Raw genomic sequence first — 24,461 nt, 5'->3', positions numbered from 1 at the left:
CCTATACCATTTACAATACCGAAAATATTTGAAAATTTTAACGAAAATAAGTTTTTAAATCGTATATTTAAAAAATTGGAAATCCGTTCCAATAATTAAAAAAAAATCGATATAAAAACGTTAAAAACCGGGTTGGAAAATTTATCCGAATATCCAGGCCAAATAATAATTACGTAAAAAAACGTATGGATTATTAAAATAATTTGCGATTTCGAAAAACCTATAATATCTAAAAAAATAACCGGTTATTGGAATATTATATTGAAAAATTTAAAGGTTGGAAAAAAAAGGATTTTAATAAATATAATAAAAGGTTTATATAAATCTTAAAGGATTGTTTATAAAATTATAAAATTATAATACCAGGTCGAAAATACGGAAAAATAGGCCTAAAATTAATAAATATTATAAAAATTGCAAAAAAAAGCCGCAAACGGTAACCACGCAAAACCGTAAATTTAACGAACCTTTAATTAAAAAAGTAAAAAATCGTATTTTATTATTTACCAATTTATAACCCGTATACCTTATATTTAAGGTAGATTTTTAAAGGCCCGACCTAAAATTACGGTTATTACCTAATATATAATATAATTATACCCGCCACTTATCCACCGCTCCCGGGAAATAGCCTTTTGGTAATATAAGGCCGTTTAGCGAAAAATATAGAAAAAAGCTTTGGAATAAACGGGCAAATATTTAAAAGGAATAATTAATTACGTACGAAATTTTCCAAACGTATAATCGCCTTATTACGATATAAAATATCATTATATATAAACGTTTATTACCTATTTAAATATCCAATTAAACGTTTCCGTTTATTACGTTAAAAATTCTTTTACAAATTTGGGAAAAGGATAATAATTATTTAAAAAATCCATACGATTTTTTAAATAAAAAAATATTTAATTTTACAAACATTTGACAAATAATACAAATCGAAATTTCCCAAATATACGCCGTATTTCCGTAGATTTTAAAAAAAAAATTAACGATTATTTCCGGATATATATGGGTAGGGATAAAACTTTTAGGGATATATATTTACGTTTAAAAAAAAGGTTCGATACCGATTTTATCCGTTAATAATATTATTTAAATTGGAATTCGATTACGTTTTATTCCGTAAAAAATAAACCCGAAAATATAAATAAAACCCCAAAATAGATTTTGAAATCCTTTTTCGATAAATTATAATAATGCCAAAAAACCATGGAATTAAATTATTAATTTAAATACCAATTCGTTAATAATACGATAAAAACTATATAAAAAATATTAAAATTAAAATTAATATTTGTAAATACGAGGAAAAGGTCGTACGAAAAGTTTTGTAATTAATTACACCGGTTTATAATTATTAAAAATAAACCACAAACCAACGGTTAATATTTGATTAATTGCAAATACCAAATAATAGTTCGAAACGAGCGGCTATTATACCGCAAATAATTGGGTTTAAAAATTCGAACGAAATTAGGGATTAAACCCCAAAAAAAAAGGGTATATAAAAAGGGAAAATATTATATTTGCAAAAAAGAAAATTGCAAATTATAAAAATATACCAAAAAGGAATAACGCGTTGAAAAAAAACGTTGGAAGCGCGAATAAAAAATTATAACCAAAATATACGAGATTATAAAACGTTCCTGCAGGCCGCGGAGGGATTCAACGAAAATTTGGGTAATAGTAATTTAAAAATATTAAGAGGTTATTTAATAAAATCTATAAATAAAAAACCTATTATAATTAACCACTATATAATAATATAAGGTGCAAAATTTTTAGCAAACGAATCTTTTAAATATAAATTTAACGCTACGTAAAAACAGGAAATAACGCAATTAATTAATCGCCTAAATTATATATTTATATAAATTAATATAAAATGGGAAAATTTTCTGCCAAATACCGGCGCGGTTAAACATTTAACGGCAAAATTTAAGCAATTTATAATATTATAACGATATAAAATAAACCTGTATATAAACTAATAATATATTGGAAAAACACGTATACGTTTTGGCCAAAATAACGTAATAATATTAATAAAAATTGCCGATATATTTACCTTTATAAGGATAATTGCGTTTTATATTATAAAAATAAATATACCGTTTTTAATATTATTAAAAGATATAAATAAATTGTAAATTTATTATAATAACGTCCGAAACGAAATCGTTTACGGTAACGGTAAATAAATACCTATGGAACGGAAAAAAAGGCACCTTTAATTTTATTTGGATAATACCGCGTAAAAGATTATATTTTTTACCGATTTTAAGATTGCGGGAACGTTTTTAACGGAAAAAGAACTGCGGCGAATTTACAAACGTTTTAGATATTTTTTTATTAATAAATTTTAGCGCCTGTTATAACGTATAAGCGAAAACGCGGAATTCAAAATAATTTAAATAATTAATAAAATATGCCATTTTTATTAGAAAAAAGGAAAATTACCGTAACGTTTTAAATTTACCTTAAAAAAGAATATTAATTTTAATTACGAAATTATCGTTAATATTATATATTTGGATGGGCGGTTAATATTTTATATAATCGATATAAATATTATATTTTAATTAACCTAATTCCTGGTTAATATATTAACCAAAAAAACGTAGGAAACGTTAAAATAATACTGGATTAATATTTATTTAGGTCCGCCAGACGTATTAACGTTCGATTTAGGGCCCAATTTCCGTATAGCTAAATTTTACGTAAAAGCACGCCTTTTAAGGATTATATATTATTAAATTTTTACAAAGGCGTATTGGGCCGTAAATAAAATCGAACGTTTCCATATATTTTTAAAAAGGGCGTATAAGATTATTCGGGTAAAATACGGTAATAATTATTTACAAAAAACTGCCTTTTAAATAACGGTAAAAACGGTTAACGATACCGCCGGACCGAACGGGCTAATACCCACGTTATTGGTTTTTGGAATTATATCAAAAATAACTATAAATTTACCCCTAATACCTACCCAGGTAAAACGCGCGGAAATAGTAAATAAAGCTATAATTAAATTCCGAAAAATTATTGTAAAAAAGAAGTTAAACGACGCGTTAATTACTAAAAACGGGTTTAATATAAGGGATAAATTACCGCGTATATTAGCGTTAAATAGCGAAATGCTAATATACCGCGAAAAGGGTAATTAAAATGGCCTTTATAAAATTATTTTTATTACCGAAAATATAATACGGGTGGCGTTATTTAACGGCGATTCCGATTTTAAAAATACGTACGTTAAGCCCTATTACAAATATTAAAAATAGCCGAACGATATATAGGGTAATTAGGCCGAATTTACGTATTTAAAGGAGGTTTAGCGACGGCGGAAAGGGCGTCCAAAAACGGTATTAAAACCCCCGAAAAAACCTTTTAAACTAACGCCAAATCCCCTTGTAAAAATACCTATTATACTATAATAAATTATTTTTAAAAATAATTTTATAATCTATATAGCAATTAATTTAAAAGATTAACGGCGTAGTGCCAGGTAAAAACGGCCTAGAATATATTACGACGAAACGTTTATATTAATTAAAAAAGCCCAATCTAGAAAATTGGCTATTAAATATAGGGCCGAAAAAAAGATAATAACGCCAAAAGTTCCATTCGAATAATTAAATATAACGGAAATAAATATTTTGCTAAACGTAAAAATATTCGAACAAATATACGGAAATAATATATATAACCGGATTTTTGGTATTAAAATAATACGGAAAATTAAGGGAATAACAAATCGCCCGTACGAAAAATTACGTTTTATTATTTAAAAATATAATAATAGCGAAAAGAAAAGCCTATTAACCCAAACGTTAATAATTATACGGTATAACCAACAATTAATTCTAACGATCGTATTTATTATAATGGCGCAATTCGGTTACGTCCTTATAATTAAAAATATTAGCCAGGCGTATACCCAATCCAAAAACCAATTTATTAAGGACGTATTAGTAAAAATTCCGAAAGAATTATTATATAAATACCCGCCGGGAATTTACTTTAAGGTTAATAAACCGTTATACGGGTTAATAAAATTAAAATTATATTAATTCAATATTTATTAACGTTATTATAAGGAGCAATTAAACTGTATAACGTCTAAATATAATACCTGTTTTTTAATTACGAAAAACGGTCCGTTTGGATTAATGGGCCTGCAAATAAATAATACGTTAAATTTGGAAAATTCCGAATTTGTTACGTACGAAGAAATAAAATTTTAAAAAACAGGGCTATCAGCGAAACCGTAAAAAATATTATAAACGGGAAACGTTAAAAATTTTAACGGTTGTAAAATAATATTACGAAACGGCGATATATTAATATAATAAAAAGGATAGGTAAATCGCCTGGAACTGGTAAACGTATAAACGCCAGATCGCAAATAATAATACGTGGCCCAGCGGGCCAAAAACGCCTATATTTCCATTACCTATTAGCCCGAAATTATATTCGATTTTTTAATAACCGCGTAGGCGGTTAACCCGTTAAATATAAAAATCGAAGCGTTTAATAAACGATTATAATAGCAAATTAAAAACCAGTAAAAAAAATTAAAATATATCCCGTTATTTATGAAAATAACGAAATTATACGTATTCGTAAACGGATCGTTCGCCAATTTAAAGGACTTAAATTTACAAATAAATTACGTAATTTTATATAATAACGAAATTAGCCATAAAAACGAAAATAATTTCGAAATATAGGGTAATATTATATATTAATCCTCTACCAAATATAAACGCGTAATACGTAACGTTTTGACTAGCGAAATTTACGGTATAATAAACGGGCTAAATATAAATTTTATATTAGCGCGTACGTTCCGAACGATTTGTAAATGTAACGGCTTACCGTCTTTAAATTTCGTAATTTGCACAAATTCCAAATTATTATACGATTATTTAATATAATTTAAAATTATTGTAAAAAAAAAATTAATAATCGATATTATAACGATTAGGCAATCGTACAAAGGACGTAAAATTTAAAAAATCCGATAAATTAATAAATTAAATAACCCTGCAAACGTTATAACGAAAAAATATCCGAATAACGCGTTAGAAAATTTAATATTAACGAATAAATTACGGATACGTATAAAGGGTTAAATATAACGTAATTAATAAAAAAATACGAAAAAAAGTTATAATATAGGGTATAATATAAACAAAATATAACGTACAAATTAATATTTACCCCCTAAAAAGGATACGAAAAACAACGATTTTTTAACCCCCGAAAGGGACCCGTAAAAAATAACCAACAAATTAAAACAAAACTTTTACAAGCCGTAAAACGGCCCGTTTGGCCTTTTTTTCTTTTTTTCGGCCGATATGGCCGTTACGGCCACGCCACCACCCTTTTTTTTTCCTTCCAAATTTCTAATATTTTTTTAACGACGGAACGCTATTTGGTAATCGTTTAAAATATACGTTAGTATTAAATAAAAAAGAAAAAAACGGTAAATATTATAATTTACAATTTTATCGTTTTTAGCGATAACCGTTAAAAAACGGACGGTAAAAAGACGGGCGAAAACGGGAATCTTTTCGTAAAAATACCCGAAAACGTATTTATAATACCGCCCAAAAAACGGATTCGTTTCGCGGCAAACCGCGAAATCGCCGGACCCTTATTTACCCGCGAAAATAAAACGTAAATAGCCTAAATAATATTTTGGCCGGATTACGCCGGCGGCGGGGCGGGGGCAGGGGGCGGTAATAATAAAAACGCGTATTATATATAAATTATTAGTTCCAAACGATTAAACGAAAAATAAACGGAAAAAGGAAATATATATATTTGCTTTTAGTTTTAATAATCCGACCAACGGGCGTAATGGCAACAGATTTTTTATTTTTACGGGTACCGGTAAAGGTAATAACGGTAAAAATACCGGTAAAAATAACAGCGGTAGGGGTAATAATAACGGTAACGGTAAAAGCGGGGGTAACGGCGGCGGTAACGGTAAACGTAAAAACCCTAAGGCGGCCCGAAAGTAAAAGGTGCCGGATAGGGCCGGCGGGCGTAAAATTATTAGCGGCGCGAACCGTTAAATTAGGAAATAATGGTTTAATTATTTTTTAACTTATATTAGCGACAATATATCTACCAGATAATCGTTAAAAATAAATAACCTATTTACGATAAATTTAATAAAGCATAAATTGGAAGGTTAGGACGAAAAAATTACGAATTAAAAAAAACGGTTTATTTATAAACGGATTAAAAAAAGATCGGTAATTATTATAATATAAAGCTTTTATTAAACTTTCGTATTATAATTGGTTATTTATAATAAGTTAAACGTTTACGTAAATAAAGGGTTATTTTATTATTATTAAAAAATAATAAAATCCCCCCTATTTATTAGGGAACGGTTAAAATAAAATATACGTTTGTAACGTTAAAAGATTTTACGATTTTCCAAACGCGTTATTTTTTTTTATTTACTTATTAATAACTATTTACGGGTTTAGGGGGTGCGTATATTTGTAATTAATATAGAAAATAGCCTGTAATTGTTCGCGGGTAGATATGCGTATGGGTAGATCACGTGTGGTAATACGTGATTTTAGAATACGTAGCAGAGATTTTAACGGATGTTTGCAGGATTGTAAATAGTTACAAAACGATAGATAGTATGTATGAGAATACCGTTTATTTTGTTATATTGTTTTTACCGATCGCAGCGATTACTCTATTCCTATTAACAATTTATTTTTTTTTTCAATTTTAAATTTTCGTTAATAGCGCCTAATACACTGAGGTTCTCCAATGTATACCTGGCCGTGATAGTGGTTATATATATGGAATAATCTCGTGGCCCTATCTCCCCAACATTCATCTTCGTAATACGTGCCTAGGACACAAATTTAAAATATATATGTCGCGTAAAACCAAGCTTTAATTATTAACTAACGCTAATAATTTATGGAAGAATCAATAAATAGTTTGAAATTTAAGTTCACTGTTTGTTTTATAACCAAACCAATTATATCAAAACCAATTATTCTTTTCTTCTTTCCTTAAATACACTTTAACCACACATTTACTGGGTAGCTTTACCACCCTCAGCAGGGTCGTCGGTAAAGATGTAGTTGGTCGACACCTCACCGCCTTCGCGCTTCCTCTTTTGCGTTGTTTTACCACCTTCAGCAGGGTCGTCGGTAAAGATGTAGTTGGTCGACACCTCACCGCCTTCGCGCTTCATCTTTTGCGTTGTTTTACCACCTTCAGCAGGGTCGTCGGTAAAGATGTAATTGGTGGATACCTCGCCGCCCTCGCGTCTCATAAGCTGAAGTAAACGTGTGGTTGTTAGAGTGAGGGACCGCAAGATATTTCAAATTATCGGTAAATGATTATTAGAGTATACTTACGCCAGAGGTTAAACCGCGGCCGGTGGGGATAGCGACCGCGAGAACGGAGATTAAAGCTGTAGAGTAAATGAACTTCATTTTGCTTCTTGTTAATAAACGAAGGATTTGAACTTTGTCCAAGTTAGCTACAAAATAATTTGATTTGGGTCAGAAGCTTATGGTAATGAGTATAGAAGTGTCGAAGGAGGTTGTGATGGTGTCTCGTAACAAAGGGCTCATTTAAGCTGGGCGATATCTTCATATTTATATCCAAAACCACCTTCAGCTTGACGGCCAGACGTCTATACAAAACATCCCATTGCTTCTGAGTAAGGATAGGACGGTTAGGAATCCTCTATTATGTGAAGATTATAATACTGAGGCAGTGTCGGCAGAATAAAACATGCTAGTTTGCAGTAAGTGTGGTCGGTACGTGTTGGCAAGGCTTTGAACATCGCAGTGTAACAATCGGCAAAACCCCTGAAAGCCTAGTAGGTTCTAGTACATGTCCTCAAAACGAAACGGATATAATCTGGCCAACTTGACGCCGAGAGCTTATGCACCTCTAGTCATTAATTAACAACACCAGGGCAAGCAATCACAATCCTTGGAATAAGGCAAAGATTATGGTCATGTTCAGCATATACTTTGTTTCCAAACTTAAAGATAAGATTTACAACGTAGAATTTCCTGCGGCTAAACCTACTCCGCATGAAAAGATCATATATTTAATCATCCGCAGCGGCAATAAGGACAAGCACTTTGACTATCGTGGAGAAAGATTTAGCGATTCGAGTATTAAACATTTGGCAATATGCAGTACATTCCATCTTTCCGAAAACCCGAGAACATGAAAAAAAAAAAAAAAAAAAAAAAAACTTGGGGAAATATAATAGGCTAGCGCACCTATCTGATTCGGCAGGTATCATGGGGCCAGGATAATACAAAGTTAAATTGAAATTTTCAAAACAAAATATACAAACATTAAATAATTGCAGGCAATTTAAGAGAAGCTGATGTCAGTAATATGCAGGATTTTTGCTTCGAGTTTCTTCTTTTTTTAACAGCAATCGTATAGCACGACCTGAAATATTAAACTAGTAATGCAAGGTACCTTAAATAAACAGACCTTGAATGAAATAGCATCGGCGAACTATTACTCGCTCCTTCATTAATTGAGTTTAACTAACCCAATCATTGAAAAACCGAATCGGGCAATGCAGAAGCTCATTGGTTGCAACCCACTAAACCCTACCACAGGACCGTGCTACTTGGATAATAATAGCCTGGCTGCATAGAAGAAACTTCCAGACGTTCCGAAAATTTAAAAGTATATGTTAACGGCGCTTGCCCGAGGAGAACAAAAGCGTCGAGCGGCTAATTAATTTACCAAAGTTATTTCCGTTGATAGGAATACAGTGATCGCTGCGATCGGTAAAAACAATATAACAAATTAAACGGTATTCTCATGCATGGTAACTATTTACAATCCAACAGAGATCTGTTGAAATCTCTGCTACGTGTTCTAAGATCACGTGGCTCCACACGCGGTTTACCCACTCGCATGTCTGCCCATGAACAAACAGTTTCTTTTATTAGGGATCCCTGGGAAAAGAACTTTACTGTGTTGAGCCGCCCATTATGAACCATGGGAGCTCCCTGACGGATTTGGAATAAGAGATTTAAAACTCTAGTTTTTAACCACTTGCTTGACCGAGCCCAATCCTCTGACCAGTTTACTTCACTTTGCAATTTCGAACTCGTTGAATGAATTTGGAGGTTCACTCGGTTCCAAATCAATTCCACTTTCTGCAACTTCTGCCACTTCTGCAAGCTACTTCCACCGGTACAAAGTATTATGAACACCCATTCGAATTATTCCAGCGGCTCTGGCGGTGTGGACACCAACATCTACTCGCCCTTCTTGGCCGACAAGCAGCTCGACGAAGAAGGCCTCAGGTCAAAAGAAGCCACTTATGCCTCAGACACGCACTGGAGGCCCCGGCTATGGTCAATCACATGCGTGTCTCCATTCCTCATGGGCGCCATCGTCGCAGCCTCCATCCTCGTCACTCTCGCAGCCATCGATGTCGGAACCACTGCCGTCCAGCTGCTGCGAGGCCCCAAGCAAGTTGTCTGCCACTGCGGCGTCACCGCCGCCGACGGCATGGCTCAGGGATGCGTCTTCGACGAGCTGGAGCTGGGCTGGATGCGTCCGGAGTGTGTCGACTCGGAGCTGACCCGAGAGTTCTCGCGAGCCGGGCCCAGAGAGGACGGAGGGTGGCACTATGAGACCGAAATAGACGGCGTCGTGACAGCCGTCAACGTCAGCACTTTGTCGAGTCTGGTCGAGCCCGGGAGGGTGATTAGGTTCACGTACGAGCAGCACGTGCAGCATTGTATCTTTGAGTGGAGAAAGCAGCATCGGGCAGCGTTTCTGGGCACGACGCTGTCGCTAAGGAGGAACTACGAGGATCATATCAAGCACTGCGGCAAGATGCTTTTGATGAAGGCTGGGATGAATGAGACTAGAACGCGCCTGGTGTATCCAAGCCAAATAGCCGGCTAGTTGGACGTATATATATATTTGAGTCACGTACATACAAGTTAAGACGCGGTTTATTATTTTTCTTCCTTATAGGTTTAGATACACTAATTACATAAATAAAAAGCGCTGATCAGTATATTTAAATAACCGGAAATTTATTGGCCCAAACAAAATCTCAAATTCCTTGCAAGACATTTGACAAGATCAAAGCAAAACACAACGGTTGGTGCCACCAGCTTGCATTTTGGTAGGCTCCAGCAAGCTCTTCTCCCGATCCAAAAGCACCTTGCTGCAGTGGAGCGAGTGCTCATAAGTCAAAAGCGTCCTGTAAATGTAGACACCCTTCTCCCCCTTGCTCTTGCGCTCGAGCGCGCTGGCGAGAACACGCCAGACGTAGGCGCAGTGCGCCTTGTGGAACTCCCAGTTGGCAAAGATCCAGTCGTGCTGGCTGATGACTTCGACGTCCTGCGGTATAAGCTCGGTGAAGTCGTAGTTGAGGGAGAAGTTGAAGGTTCCCGCGCCCTTGACGCCTGCCAGCGACGAATTTGGCGAGAGCGCGTCTGACAGGACGTACGGGTCGATGCAGCCCGGGGCCACCCATCCGACCATCATGATGTCGTAAACGCAGCCCGCCGCCTTGGCGGATTCTTTGGTGTGGCCGCAGTTGACGGGGTGGCTAGGATGCTCGTCCCTGAGTCCTCGTACAAGTTCCTCTATCGAGGCCAGATGGATTACAGTGTACGATGTTATCGCCAGAAAGACAAGGATCGTCATGCATTTTAATGCCGTGGACAAGTTGCGTTTGAACCGAGAAATACTAGAGTCTTTTTCTGGACATGTCCTGGTGGACGTCGCGTCCGAGTGGCAGTCATCGCATATATTTTCTTCTATTTCCAGCAACGCGTGGTGCTGCGCGAAAAGCGTCTTTGGCAAACCTCCAAACTTTGCGAGGTCCCTGGACAACATTAAGGGCATTTCGACCGTTTTGGTATATTGATAATGAAAACTTGCTGTGACAGGGGCGTTTAACTGAGTGGTGGAAATGGAATGGGCGGATAGATGGAGACCTTGTAAATGCCAACCAAGATTTCGAAGAATGTTGTAAAAGTAAACTAGACCTATTCATAAATTATGTTGCGATGAATAACCGGTCGACCCGCGTCAGCGTAGGTGAACTTAACTCAAGTTTTGGGACTACTGCGGCCCGTCAAGTATAATAAGGGGTACGGCTGAAACGTCTCCCAAAGTATCTTGACGATTCAAATTTGGGTAGTTTTCTTTATTTGATTGCGCTGCAAATATAAAGTCGAGTACTAGCTACCCACGCAGGCTCCTTCGGACAGTTTATCCTGTTTGGTATTAAAAATGCCAAAAAATAAGTAAATCATCAAGTAAGGAGCTAGTATGTATCATCTTAACTTAGGCATAAGTTAACCACCCTTTGTAAACTCTATCTTGTTCGTAAACCCGAGTCAGGAAACGTCGATGTTGTGGACTTCCATTAGGCTAGTTGGCTTCACAGGTAGCTACTCACGAAACACTAACGACGTTTTATTAAAGTTAACTTTATTGCAAAAAGGTATTCTGTTTGCCTCGAATCATTAATTAATGTACGCCTAGGAAGTTTGAGACATCCGAAATCTAAGATTTTATTTTTATCCATGTTTGAAAGGGAGCTTAAAATCCGGATTTAACATAGTGGAGACTACCTCCGCGGGCTTCCTGAAGTGTGACCCTCGATCAAGTGCTCCAGCGAATCGAAGGATTTGCAAATATGCAGAGAACCTATACCCAAGGTGCCGTTTCTGCCGTCTGGCACGGCATAAATATCACTGCCCTCCAGTGCACTATCGCCGCAGCAGAGCAATGTGGAGTGTATATAACTGAAACAATTTAATGTGTATTCCGACGGCTCAAGTCTTCTGGTAGTATTGTAGTCGAGAAAGGTGTCAAGAATCGAGAGCTATGCCTCGGCTTGTTAGCTCAAGCCGATCAAAGTACAACGAGAGTAACCCACAAGACAGTCCAGCTGATGGAACATTGACGTTTGAGTCGCCGGAGGATTTACTTCTCCAAAAGACTGGACCGCCACACCTTGCCAATCCGCTTTGGGCAAGTAGTGGGTAGTTAGCCCGAGGGTACTTGACCGATAATTAAACCCCTACCTACTTACCAGGAAATAGCTTCACCCAGTTGCTCCGAATAAATTCCTTGTTTAAGTCGCCCCAGCTATGTCCTGTTGAACTGGACCACGTCTGGTTCCAAAATACACGGACCTGTCTCGAATCTGCCAAAAGAAAATCACTGTAAGTCTGACATTATAGCGGCCTTGTTCGGGCACAAGCACTTTAGCAACGATTCAACTAACATTTTGTGTTAATATTAGGATCGTCCATGAGACCCAGGTGAACAGGATTAATATTTGTCAAAGGATCCCGCCGTATATACAGCATAGGTAGATGAGCAAAAAGTGGCAAAGAAAGCACTAAAGAGCTTAAGAACAACAACATTGTATTTAAGGGGGCATTAAAGTGACAGATGTGAGGAAGAAGGAAAATGGAGGGATAAGAATATAGTTATATGTTCCACAATATATACGAAACTGACAAACTCCCTGCCAAGGTTATGCTCGAAAATAACTTGACTAAAGGTCATGTTGAAATTCCATTGCGATGGCAAACAATAAACTTTTCCTTTAAATTTCAGCCAGTCACTTTTCACAGAATGCATAATCCCTGATATCGGATTTAGCGGCGAAACCTAGCTCTGGGAGTTTCCACTCCTACTCATGCAAGTTTGAAATAAAAATATAAGAAAGAAAAGGAAACACTGTAATATATCCTGGTCGATATTAACTAGAGCGTGCTTTTACTTTCTCCCTCGTCGGAGCATTATCTTTGGCAAACATGAACAATTTACCATAATCCTTGCACGTCCTTACTGTTTCCATTCCATCTCCCAGGAGGGGTTCCTTTGTGCAGTCACCACAACATAAGATGGCCTGCCTGATAAAATCAAAACAATGCATCGTATGTGCAAGAGGCTGCAATGGCGGGCTTCCAGTCCGTATTCTGTTGAAATCGTCAAGAATCGCCGTCTGCAACACCCACATGGGCCATATTAGTAAACTTGGGATATAAAACGAGCCGGTGTAACAACCGCGACTTACAAGACAATGGAGCTGATGAAACACAGATATGCTGTAAACTGTGGGCTTCTCTGGCCAGGAGATGACCAGTGCAGGTGGAAGTAAATGGAGCTGCTCGGGTGAGTCGACCATCAGAAAGCCGCCGCCGTCTTGCACACGCCAAGTCAGTTGCTAGTAGTAGCATGGAGGGCCGGGTGGGTCGCTTACGAGGAATTAGTGAGTGAAGATGATGGTGCAGTTCTGACCATTCCAACTCTGACACCGTGCCGGCCAGCCATGCGTCCGCGGATGGCCATGAAACGGTCAAATTTGTAAATTTGGTTTTGCGCAGTGGAACTAATGCCACGTGAGCATTATTAGCCTCCTTTAAATGGAAAACAGCGCTAAACATACATTCAGGGACGAGGCTGTTAATTTCCGAGGCGATAGGGAATCCTGCATGCGCTAAGAGAGGGCGTTGATTCTCGTAAAAAATCGATGATAATATGCCTGTTAATATACATCCGAATATACCGCCGAGGACCACTTCGAGGAGGATTTGCCATGGTTGTTTTCTAATTGTCGTGGGTTTAGACGGAAGCTTCTCGACATCTTCCATTAAAGGTAGCGATTCGATCGTGTTATTCTTTCCCATTTTAAAGCGTTTAGAGAAAGGAAAATAATCATGTGTTTAACGTGGTAGGACTTTTCTTGTACACGGTGTTTAACGCTTTTAGATGCTGCAAGTAAAAGAAGGGAAGATATGGAGGTATGTTTAATAAACTTGGATTTTTTATTCTTCTTTAATCCTTTAAAATGAAAATCCATAGGCTTAATATAAGGTTATCACCCCTTGCTAATTTAATAAGAGGTCTTAACTTGGCACGCCGATGTTAAACTTCGAGTGGCGGCGTTTCATGTTTATAATTTGTCATCCCTGTTTATGCAATTTTAACTACTCGACTCGATTTTAAAATCAGTATTCTGTTTACCTGCCTTCCCAAACACCCCTAACAAGCGGGATAAATCACAAGTGCCTTTGTAATAATAGCTTTGGGCGGCCTTTGCGCAGTAAGCACATGACCGCAATGGATGGTATGATCAAAACTCAGCCCCGAATGCAGTTGCTTGCCGGCGCGAATTAGCCTGTGCATCCGCCGCCACGAGTAGACGCAGTGAAGCACGTGGTTCTCGTTGGTCAGAAACGTATCGGTCATGTCATTGGAGAAATCCTCCTCCGACTTGACCCTGGTGGCGTTGGCGTCTGCGTACAGGGTCCAGTTGAGAGTTCGGAACTCATCGGCCAGCTCGCGATCGAGGCAGCTCTCCGGGAGCCACGCGAAGCTGACGGGGTCAAAGTGACAGCCGCGGGCACGCGCTTCCGCCGCCGTTGTACCGCATTGCTTTGTGCGGTGGTCGGTTGTGTCATAGTCGTACATTGGACTTTTGCAGTACTCGTATAACGCGAACAAAGAGACGGCCCAGATGAGACACGATATTAAAATCCATGATTTTGTTTTCATAGCATGCTGGCTCGACGGCCCCAACTGTTCGCTATCCCCTTCGCTTGTGTGACCAGGGACTGCAGCGTATGTGCTTTTGCCGATTGCGTTGTGAGGCCACTTCATAGCTGCAACTTATGCTTGGCCCTCTTGTGAAATAATCCAATCAGTTATACTATGGCTTGAAGCTCCCCTTAAACAAAGTCGGAAAAGACTTACAAGTGTTTGTATTTACAATTGCTGTGATAATTTAAAACGACGGCCTGGCCGTTGGCGTATAACTTTTGTAAGTAATCTTTTCGACTTTATTTTAATCTCCAAGGGAAAAATTTCCCTTATTTATGCGAACGGAAAGCCCGTTCAGCGCAATGTTCCATTTGTTTCATTGTCTGCTGCGCACGTAGATTCTCATCGCAAGACTTCAAATTATGCACATCGTCATTCGAGTCATAAAGCGCTTTAAATTCTACAAGGTAGGGATATAATTAACGGAAGTTTCTTATTCGGTTTTTTTACTTTCACCAGGGATACATCCAGCTTAATAAGATTTGTTTTGTTCGGATAATAGTTCGGACCAGGCATCGACTATTAAAATTTACTTGGACCGCCGGTAATAATTATTAAAGTTGTCTTTTTTTCTTAGCTTGTATCAAACCCAAATTTAAACGATTCATATTTCCTCCGTCAACGGCGATACCGATAACACCAAAACCTCGGGTAATTAATATTAGTTACCCAAGGTTTTGGTCACATAAAATTATTTCTTGTTAAGGAAGTTAAGATTTATTCCGGTGTCCCTAATAAAATTCGTGATTGGATGTATGCACATATATAACATTTGTCCAATAAAACAGCCAGAGCTGGTTTTGATCCACAAGTAGCAGAGGTGCGTCCCCTTTATCGGAAACGTTTGCTTCGTTAACCTGGATTATCACATTAGTATTATCACCTTTAAGCTGGCAGGATGAGGGCTCCTGGTTGGTTGTTATTTTCTACATTTAATTTTGCTATCACCGTCCTATCGTCAAGGCAGTACATTGTCGAGGTATCAGATGTTAAGGTAAACACACTAGTTATAATTATCTCACAAAATTAGCATGATTATCGGGCTTACATCTCTATAGGCTATTCATCAAATCAAGCAGTCAATTTCACAAGATGGGTCTTGCTACCAAGACGCACAATTGACCTTCCGGCACACATATAACAATGTTATATTTCCTGGGTTCTCACTGGATATAATCAGTGCAGATGGTTATAAGGACTACAATCATTGCCTTAGCAACCAGGATGGGGTAGTCAAGGTCTGGCAATCGCGGCCGTACGTGCCAGCGTCGCGGGCTCAAGATGCCACGATGCCTCTTGGCGACGAGGCTGGTCCCCCGGTGAACAGCAGCATTTTGCACGGCCTGACCGGCGTCAGCCAGTTACAAGAGGCAAACATCACCGGCCGGGGAATTACAGTGGCTATGGTCGATACAGGTTTAGATTACCTTCACCCTGCATTCGGCAAAGGTATTGGAGCAGGCTTCAAGGTCCGGTTCGGTATCGACCTTGTGGGCAACGATTTTCAAATAGGTCTTTCACCTCGACCCAAGCCAGATCCGTACACAGAGTGTACAGAACACGGGACACATGTTTCGGGCATCGTCGCTGGTAAGCAATCTTCCCTGGGGTTCGTTGGTGTGGCCCCCGATGCCAACCTGGAACACTATCGTGTGGCGGGGTGCCAAAAGGTTCCAATCCAGTCCGACGTTATAATCCAGGCCGTCCTTATGGCCCACGCTCGGAAAGTTGATGTTATATCACTATCTTTAACGTTGGACTCGGGTCCTTACCCTGATGGTATGTGATTATTTTTCCATATATTTACACCGTTGGCGTTGGAAAGGTTTTTAATTTGCAAGACTCAAAAAAAAAAAAAAAAAAAAAAAAAAAAAAAAAAAAAAAAAAAACATTTAGATGCCTTGTCAAATATCCTCACCAGGATATCGCAGGCAGGGAAAAGCCTTATCGTGGTGGCCTCGGGCAACTACGGATGGCAAGGTCCATTTTCTGCTAGGGCGCCCGCATCAGCCCCAGAAGTCTTAACCGTGGGTTCGGTTAATGCCATTTATTCCGTGCAAAGTCGACCCCGAGCGAGCTTTTCGTTTCAAAACCGGACAAGCCAAACCTTGCAGTCGACCGACTTTGCCTGGGCTCCTGCGACCCCGGGAAGGTTCCCTAACTCCCTACCTTTGCAAACGACCACTTTAAACACGTCAATCACCAACGATGCATGCTCAAATTTTGTAAATGACGTGCAGTTTTCCAACATGTCAATTGTCCTCGTTCGACGTGGCGGCTGCTCATTTAACGTTAAAATGAAAAACCTGGTAAAAAAAGGCGTCAGGTATGTCCTCATTTACGACGACGAAAACAAGCCCCTATTCCAATTCGACAATAATTTCGATGGTATAATCGCCGCCGGATCCACGACCGCGCAAGTTGGACGGGAATTAATCGGCGCTTTGGCCACGGGATCCAACGTGGTTTTAAGCATGGACCCGGATTCCCACAATATGCCTTATATTAACGTAAAAGGAAACTCCCGGCCCCCTGGGCAAGTCAACGGGCGAAATTCATGGGGTCCTACCGGCCTAGGCTACAGTCTAACCTCCATACTGGCACCCGGCCAAAACATTTGGTCAACTTTGCCGAGGACCTGGGGAGGGTATGGTACTTTATCCGGCACGTCCATGGCGGCGCCATATATTGCTGGATGTGCAGCCCTGGTTATGCAGGCTCATCCGGGCATCGGCACCGTCGAGGTGATGAGGCTGCTGACCAGTACTGCACGCCCGCTTAAGTTTAACGACGGTACCAACAAAACTTATGACTTTTTAGCGCCCGTTGACCTGCAGGGAAATGGTGTGGTCGATGCCTTGGGGGCGGTCCAAGCCAAAACCGTGTTTTCCCGCTCGCATTTGCCTTGGAATGACACCGAATTTTTCACGGGAAACATGTCATTATATCTTCAAAACAAAGGGAGCGAAGCTGCTGAATACAAATTCTCTCACATACCAGCCGTGACTGTGCTTGCACTAGCTGCCGATTCCAAGACAGTCACGCCATGGACTAGGGATAATTCGTCAACGGCGGCTTCCGAGGAGTTTCTTAAAAGCTCCCTGGAAAATGCACACGCAGACGTCACCATTTACCCCAAATCAATAACCATCCAGCCCGGCGAATGGGCGATGGTGCAGGTAACGGCCAATATCGACGCTTTAAGCCGATTAAAGCCCCGCTGCCCTCTTTACAGCGGTTTCATCTTTGTTAACGACGGCAGAAACCGGTCGCAATATAGCCTTTCATACTCGGGAATCGGGTGCTCAATGCGTGAAATGGCCGTTATGCCCGAGGGCTGGAACCAAACATTCGTCACGGCCGCTACGACGAAGCAGGCCCTGGGCGTGTCCTACGACGCCGTGCCCATTACGCCCAACGCAGAATTTAAACTCCAAGGCTTTCAAACTCCCACCCAGTACGAAAACTTTTCAACTTTGCTCCCGACGTTGAAAGTAGAGCTTGGAATGTACAGTCGGGCAATTTCTGTGCACGTCCTCCCTGCCGCGGCTTCGGGAGAAGACACTGGTGTTGCAGTGTTTTCACGCAATCAACCTGTTCAACCAGGAGGTTTCAGCCGTTCGTCCAAGAATTTTATTGGGTGGAGTGGATTGCTGGAAAATGGTTCTTGGGCTAGTGAGGGCTCGTACAAGTTTAAAGTTTGTGCTTTTAGGGCTTGGGAACAGGTAGAGGACCCCAATGCTAGGAAAGACTGCATTGTCACGGACCCATTTAGTGTACGCTATTAAAAGCCCCAGGACCGAAGATGGAAGAGTCCCTCGACTATGTTTTACCGGATAACTTAAGGGGGGTTTTGAACCTTGATAACTCTCAACGTGAAAAATTGTATTAAGTCTGGCAAGTTTCGGCTCGGGCAATGGAAATGTATAATGGGGTGGAGTTAAGGATAAAAACCCAAGCCACAGGTATAAAGGTTAATTATTAGCCCCATGTTTATTCATGGGTAGACATGCGAGTGGGTAAATCACGTGCGGAGCAACGTGATCTCAGATCACGTAGCAGAGATTTTAACAAATCTCTATTGGATTGTAAATAATTACAGATAAATAATTACTATGCATGAGAATACCGTTTAATTTATTATATTGTTTTTACCGATCGCAGCGATTACTTTATTCCTATTAACACCCCACTTGGTAAAAGGCGTGTGAAAGGCTGAAAGAAATTACAGTTAAACGTAGTAAGCTGACGAGGGCGCCTTTAAAAGTAGGGCCACGTTAAAGATCACCCACGATTCCTTAACCAGCACCCTTTTTTAATCCACATAGCAGATGTCTGCACTGGGTGCTTTTTGGGTGGGGTTTCCAGCCAAATTGGATAGAATGCATGAATCAACAACAGCGGGCCTGGCCAACAGGGACTAAAATCAAGATCAATGTAACGGATTCGTGCTGAATGCACGTATCACATGACGTGTTAGAACGACGGGGACACACGTGACCCTCCCTTATATAAACACCATTCCAGCGCGAACAAGTAACGGTCCTATACCTTTACTCTTCAGCTTTAATAATAACTCCATTTGGGAACCCAACAGTTACAGGGCCGTTGGCCTACCCCTTCACAATCAAGGGTTAAAATTAGGGCGGGTACGTAATTTAAATTAATTGGCAGAATTTTAAAGGGGTAAATGGTGCGGTAGGTGGTAGGTATTACGGCAGGTGGTAGGTGGTAAATATTGCGCTAAATGGGTGTAATAAATGGTGTGGTTTGAGAGTTGGGAATAGCTTGATGTAATTGTTGGCCGAGAAAACGGGTTTACCGCCTAATGGCAGAATTTAATCCACAGGTGCAATATGGGGTCGGACGGGGTTGGGTGGGTTTTTGGTGGGTAAAAGTCTCGAAACCGTATCTACTAATGTTCACGCTGTGTGGATTAAAAAAGGGTGCTGGCTAAGGAATCGTGGGTGATCTTTAACGTGGCCCTAAAAGTAGTACTGGGAAGCAAACGGTCGTGAAAGTTAAATACCCTTTGGACCTTAAAAGTTTAACGGGGCGCAGCACTTAACCAGTTGCCTCTAAAAGTTCGGATATTCACGCGTTGCTCTGGTTTAAATTAATTAAACCACAAAGTTTGGAGGGACTGAACAGCTCAGAAAACGCAGCCGATATCCCGCGACGACATCCCCCATGGCAAACTTATTCTCCTTCATTAAAGCCTCGTCGGCACAGTTTTGCCTGCCGCCAATCGGCCCGGAGATATTCCCGTTCGCGGCCAGGACGTCGCGTTTCCACAGCCACGCGCAGCGGTACAGGTGAAACTCCCAAGTCGTCCAAACCTGCACGTTGGTGCCGAGATGTGGTAAATCATGCGACGCCACGGCACGGAGGTTGCGGCGGTCGTGGACACCACCGGATTCCGTCTGCGGGTGCGTCTCGCCCAAGGTGAGGTTCTCGTAGACAAAGAACTCCCACTCGCGCTGGCGACTAAAGAAGTCGTTCTGTTCTCGGTGTGTGCACGCAGGAGGCTGCCATGTGCCCGTGGCCAGCTCAAAGATGCAGCCCCTGGACAGCGCCGTGGCGGCGTCCTGCCCGCATGGGTAGTGGTTCGCGAGGGCCTTGTCCTTGACCCAGGCCGGGTCGCCAAAGGGGGACATTTTGCTTGTGCCCAGTGCTTTGTGACCAAAGAATGATGTTTGTGAGGCCCAGCCGGCCAGAAGAGCGACCGAGAACCCTGTGGTCAAGTGAAGGATGAATTCCAAAAGGTGCAAAAGTCGAAAATAAACCGGCATGGTGTAAATTATATCGGATCCAAAAGAAAGGGAAGGTGACGAGAAGGAAATCGTGGTAAGCTGGTGGAAATATTAACATACGAAAGAAAAGATCTTTTAATACTTGGTTAATTTGGTATTAAGGTGCTACGACGTAGGATGTAAAAAGGAAAAAAAATCTTATTTACATTAAGTGACTCAAATCCTGGTAAATGACTTGTACTCGCGCATATTTTGGTGGAAGTTAACGGTGCGCTCTTACTTGATTTAAACTTTATAGCTTTTACTTTTGTATCAACCCAGAAAAGATGTTCACGACTCAGGGCTTCCCTGGCTAATATCTTAGGGAAGAGCTATAAACACAGGTGGTGGACATTTTCAATGCAAGTTCCATCCCGCTCAAAGCTGTCCTTATCCCTTACAATGGCATCAATGGCAAAATACCAGACTCTCGGTAATGAAGACGCCGAAAAAACGCTAGAATCCGCACCTCCCCAGCCAAATACAATAATAAGTCTCCGTCAAACCCTCCGAAACAGCCTGGCGTTCCTCCTCGGCGTCCTTCTTGCAACCACTACCCACGCATTATTTATACCAGTGCCCACAGCCTCGCTATCAGATACCTATTTACAACGTCAGGCCGCCATTACACGGGTCACCTCGTGCGGCAAATCCGTCGCGGAAGCCAAGCAACGAGGCTGCGTGTACGATCCGGCCCTCCTTTATTGGACGCGGCCCTACTGCCAAGCCGAGGACATCGCCGACGAGTTTATCCGTAACCCCGTCCACGAGGTCTTCTTTGACAAGGAGAAGCTGCACGCGCTCAACCTGACGTACGTTAGGACCGGCGAGTTCGGCGAGGCGTACGATCGCGTTGAGCACCACAAGGGACACTGCATTAACTCGTGGAAGGTGCTCACGCAGGCCGCGACGCGCTTCGGTCCGCAAACGCCCGAATTGCTGTTACCTGGTATGGCTGTGGAGTGGGGGCATACTGTACATTGCAGCGACGACGTCGTGGTGCCGAATGAGGAGAGCAGGTGGAGGTCGAAACCTTTTGTCAAGTTTTGGCCTGGAATTAAAGGTTGCTATTTGCTAAGGGCACCAGAACTGCCGGATTTGTATTAATTCATATGTCGGTTAATGTAGTTAATTCCGATATAGATATGGATTTATAACGATGCTCGTCTCGTGGAGCTTTGGGGCTTTAAAACACTAGGGTCAATTTTAATTCGACTTGCAATTATATTTCCTTGGTAAACTAGTAGATGATTATATGTGGTGCTATCACCAGGGTACCTAGGCCTTCATATTTTACATTTATACTATCCGCGAGTTTCTTTTTCTCCACCCCTGCTCCTCGAACTTTTAAAGTCCTTGAGCACGCTGCGCGATAAATAAAAAGTTAAATTTAATCAGTGATATTCACTTCGCTTTCGAGCGAATTTAATCATGATCCTTTCGGCATAATATGTCATTTTAAACGCTAATGATATAATTCTAATTTGGGTTATCGAATGTTTTCCCTCTTGAATTGTCTAGCATTTTAACCTAAGCGGGACCCCTGCCTCGCGGTAATTCGTCCAAGATTTTGGACAGTGTTTGGTTTTAGTACGGAGGTTCTTGGGGTCCTGAATCGTATCGAGGGAGCGCGGGCTGAGTGATGCTGTCCTGGTTAACCCGTACCCTTTAAAGTTTAATTAAACTTAGAATTTTGAGACTTGGTTTTCTCCTGTAAGGGAGTCGCATTTTGTATGTGCGTTTTCGATGATCGATCGACCCGGCAAAATTAAGTGAACTTTATCTTTATTATACGACGCTGCTATGTAATCATGGGGCTTATATATCCGGATTGGATTAGCAAAATTAGTCGCGAAAAAAATGAAAACCAAATACACCCAGATTACCTTTTACGTCCATAGACAATTAACTCCACACAGCTTATTCCGGCCGTTGCGTCGAAAAGACATTTCTTTCTTTTCGGAGCAGCTCTTTTATTTGTATTCACACTATCCGTTCGCCACAATGTTAAAAGTCACCCCACCATCGCCATGTCCATCCCCAACGGAAACTCTCGTTAACGGACATGAGCCACTTCTCTTCGAGTTTGACCAAAATCCAATCGAGCCACTTTCCACGTCCCGCCTTATCCTTATAACATGTCCCAGCCTGGGGGTACAAATCTGCTGGTATTTATTGCAGTCTAGCGGCACGGTTCGTCTCTCTTTTGCAAACATTAACTTCGTCAACTGACCACAACACAGCCCTATCTGCTCTCCCTGGGCATGACCCCTTTTTCCGTAACCTTAACTTGGGCATTAGGTCCCACTTTTGGTGTTTTCGTCCAGCCCGTGATTGGCAACCTTAGCGACCTATCGCAACACCCTTACGGCCGACGCAAACCCGTCATGTTTGCTGGCGCCGTGTTCGTCATCTCTTCCATGCTCCTCATGGCATTCGCGCCCGAGTTCGGCCCCGCCACCCAAGACGCTTGGCAGCCACGGGCCGTCGCCGTCGGCTTCCTTGCCGTCATCCTACTGGCGATGAACGCCTATTCGGTTGGTGTCCGCGCCGTCGTCGTCGACGTCTGCCCGCCAGCCCAACAGCCCGACGCGGCGGCGTGGTCTATGCGTTGGAGTGTGCTCGGGTCCACACTGTTATCTGCGTCCGGCTTCGTCTCCGCCGTCTATGCCCACGAGGCCGGCCCCGTGGCCACATTTCGCACATTGGCCTGCGTCGCTGCCGTTTGTTCCGCTGCCACCGTAGGGCTGGTGTGCTACCTGGTCCCGGAATCTGCGTCGACCGGTGTAAAGTCCGAGGACAAGGACGACGCTGGCCGGGTCCTCGCCACGTGTCTGCCTGGCGAGCTGGCGCGGCGGTGGCGGAGAATGCCGCCGCTCGTTGGACGGGTATGTGAGGTGCAATTCGCCGCCTGGTTTGGGTGGTTTCCCGTGTTGTATTATATGTCCACGTAAGAGCCTCGAAAAAAAGAATTTCAATCCTGTCTTAGCTGCCCCAGGTGAACTAATATTATCTGCAGGTATGTTTATGAAACAGGTACGAAAGTCCCCCCCATCCGTTATTTATGCCGGTTCCACTGACAAATCCAGCTCTGTCCGACGCGACGCACCCACATCCCGAGGCCGACGCGAAGCCTTATCGCCTTTACGCTTCGCTCGCCTTTTCGCTTGGGACTTTCTTTTCGACCGTCCTTCTGTTTGCCCTCTCCCACGCCACTGCCCTCCTTGCGCCCCAGAACCTGCCACGCCTGTGGTTGTTTTCCCAGTCCGTCGCCACCTCCTGCCTCCTCCTCACCACACTGCTGCACACCTCCACCGCCGCACTCGGGCTCGTCGCCCTCGTCGGCGCTACTTGGGCCGTTACCATGTGGATTCCGTTTGCATTAATTAACAGGGAACTCGCGACCTCGCGCGTCGGTGTGGCTGGCGTTCATGGGTTGCATAATATGGCCATTTCCCTCCCGCAGCTGGCAAGCGGGCTAATTTGTGCGGTGTTATTGGCGGCTTTGGGTCTGCTGGGCGTGCAGGGCGGGTCGTCATTGCTGTTGAGGCTGGCTGCAGTGCCGGTCGGATGGTCGGCTTGGTTAATATGGCGGCTTGATTAATATGGCGGCTTGATTATAACACGGCGTGAAAGATATATTAACCACCCCTATCTTATATTTAAAAGCCGAGGAATTACTCTTATTTTGCGCGGAGCACTTAATATATATATAAATATATATATATTAATATCCAGGTTGAAAAAAGTCCGGAAATAATATAACGTGGCTTATCACAAAGTCACGCATATTATTGTCAAGCCCCGGGGTAAACATAGCACGGAAGCTAGGATATTGGCATTTATTGACGAAAATTCTACTTCAAGGAAAAAAAGAAACAAATAAAGTTCTAGTTTAACGCTGTTAATTTCTTAGTTATTATATCTTTCGTTTGTTACCAAAACGAATATAATTTGTTTTGGGCCATCGCCAAAAAGACCATTACCAACGCTTTATCTTTAATCAAAATAAACAGCCGAAAAACACAATTA

General features: G+C 41.4%; 7 protein-coding genes across 7 annotated transcripts; 4 read left to right on the top strand and 3 right to left on the bottom strand.

Moving 5' to 3' along the window:
• Nucleotides 1-7,087: 7,087 nt before the first annotated feature.
• On the bottom strand, nucleotides 7,088-7,493 carry PgNI_11892 (uncharacterized protein; the record flags this gene model as incomplete). Its single annotated transcript, XM_031131850.1, has 2 exons — nucleotides 7,088-7,333; nucleotides 7,416-7,493. The coding sequence occupies 2 exons, from the start codon at nucleotides 7,491-7,493 to the stop codon at nucleotides 7,088-7,090; spliced, it is 324 nt and encodes a 107-aa protein (XP_030977199.1).
• Nucleotides 7,494-9,252: 1,759 nt separating this feature from the next.
• PgNI_11891 (uncharacterized protein) lies at nucleotides 9,253-9,963 on the top strand (the record flags this gene model as incomplete). The annotated part of the gene is made up of 1 exon (XM_031131849.1): nucleotides 9,253-9,963. The coding sequence occupies one exon, from the start codon at nucleotides 9,253-9,255 to the stop codon at nucleotides 9,961-9,963; it is 711 nt and encodes a 236-aa protein (XP_030977201.1).
• A 183-nt stretch (nucleotides 9,964-10,146) lies between these two features.
• Nucleotides 10,147-10,917, bottom strand: PgNI_11890 (uncharacterized protein; the record flags this gene model as incomplete). Its single annotated transcript, XM_031131848.1, has 1 exon — nucleotides 10,147-10,917. The coding sequence occupies one exon, from the start codon at nucleotides 10,915-10,917 to the stop codon at nucleotides 10,147-10,149; it is 771 nt and encodes a 256-aa protein (XP_030977200.1).
• Nucleotides 10,918-14,079: 3,162 nt separating this feature from the next.
• On the bottom strand, nucleotides 14,080-14,508 carry PgNI_11889 (uncharacterized protein; the record flags this gene model as incomplete). Its single annotated transcript, XM_031131847.1, has 1 exon — nucleotides 14,080-14,508. One exon carries the CDS (start codon nucleotides 14,506-14,508, stop codon nucleotides 14,080-14,082), a length of 429 nt encoding a protein of 142 aa, XP_030977382.1.
• Nucleotides 14,509-15,926: 1,418 nt separating this feature from the next.
• On the top strand, nucleotides 15,927-18,425 carry PgNI_11888 (uncharacterized protein; the record flags this gene model as incomplete). Its single annotated transcript, XM_031131846.1, has 2 exons — nucleotides 15,927-16,416; nucleotides 16,534-18,425. 2 exons carry the CDS (start codon nucleotides 15,927-15,929, stop codon nucleotides 18,423-18,425), a joined length of 2,382 nt encoding a protein of 793 aa, XP_030977383.1.
• A 2,406-nt stretch (nucleotides 18,426-20,831) lies between these two features.
• Nucleotides 20,832-21,536, top strand: PgNI_11886 (uncharacterized protein; the record flags this gene model as incomplete). Its single annotated transcript, XM_031131845.1, has 1 exon — nucleotides 20,832-21,536. The coding sequence occupies one exon, from the start codon at nucleotides 20,832-20,834 to the stop codon at nucleotides 21,534-21,536; it is 705 nt and encodes a 234-aa protein (XP_030977381.1).
• An 897-nt stretch (nucleotides 21,537-22,433) lies between these two features.
• Nucleotides 22,434-24,033, top strand: PgNI_11885 (uncharacterized protein; the record flags this gene model as incomplete). Its single annotated transcript, XM_031131844.1, has 3 exons — nucleotides 22,434-22,622; nucleotides 22,673-23,379; nucleotides 23,466-24,033. The coding sequence occupies 3 exons, from the start codon at nucleotides 22,434-22,436 to the stop codon at nucleotides 24,031-24,033; spliced, it is 1,464 nt and encodes a 487-aa protein (XP_030977380.1).
• Between the last annotated feature and the right edge of the window lie 428 nt (nucleotides 24,034-24,461).

The sequence above is a fragment of the Pyricularia grisea genome, assembly GCF_004355905.1.
Source record: "Pyricularia grisea strain NI907 chromosome Unknown Pyricularia_grisea_NI907_Scaffold_8, whole genome shotgun sequence".
Classification (NCBI taxonomy): Eukaryota; Fungi; Ascomycota; class Sordariomycetes; order Magnaporthales; family Pyriculariaceae; genus Pyricularia; species Pyricularia grisea.
This window is presented reverse-complemented; position numbering and strand designations above follow the sequence as displayed.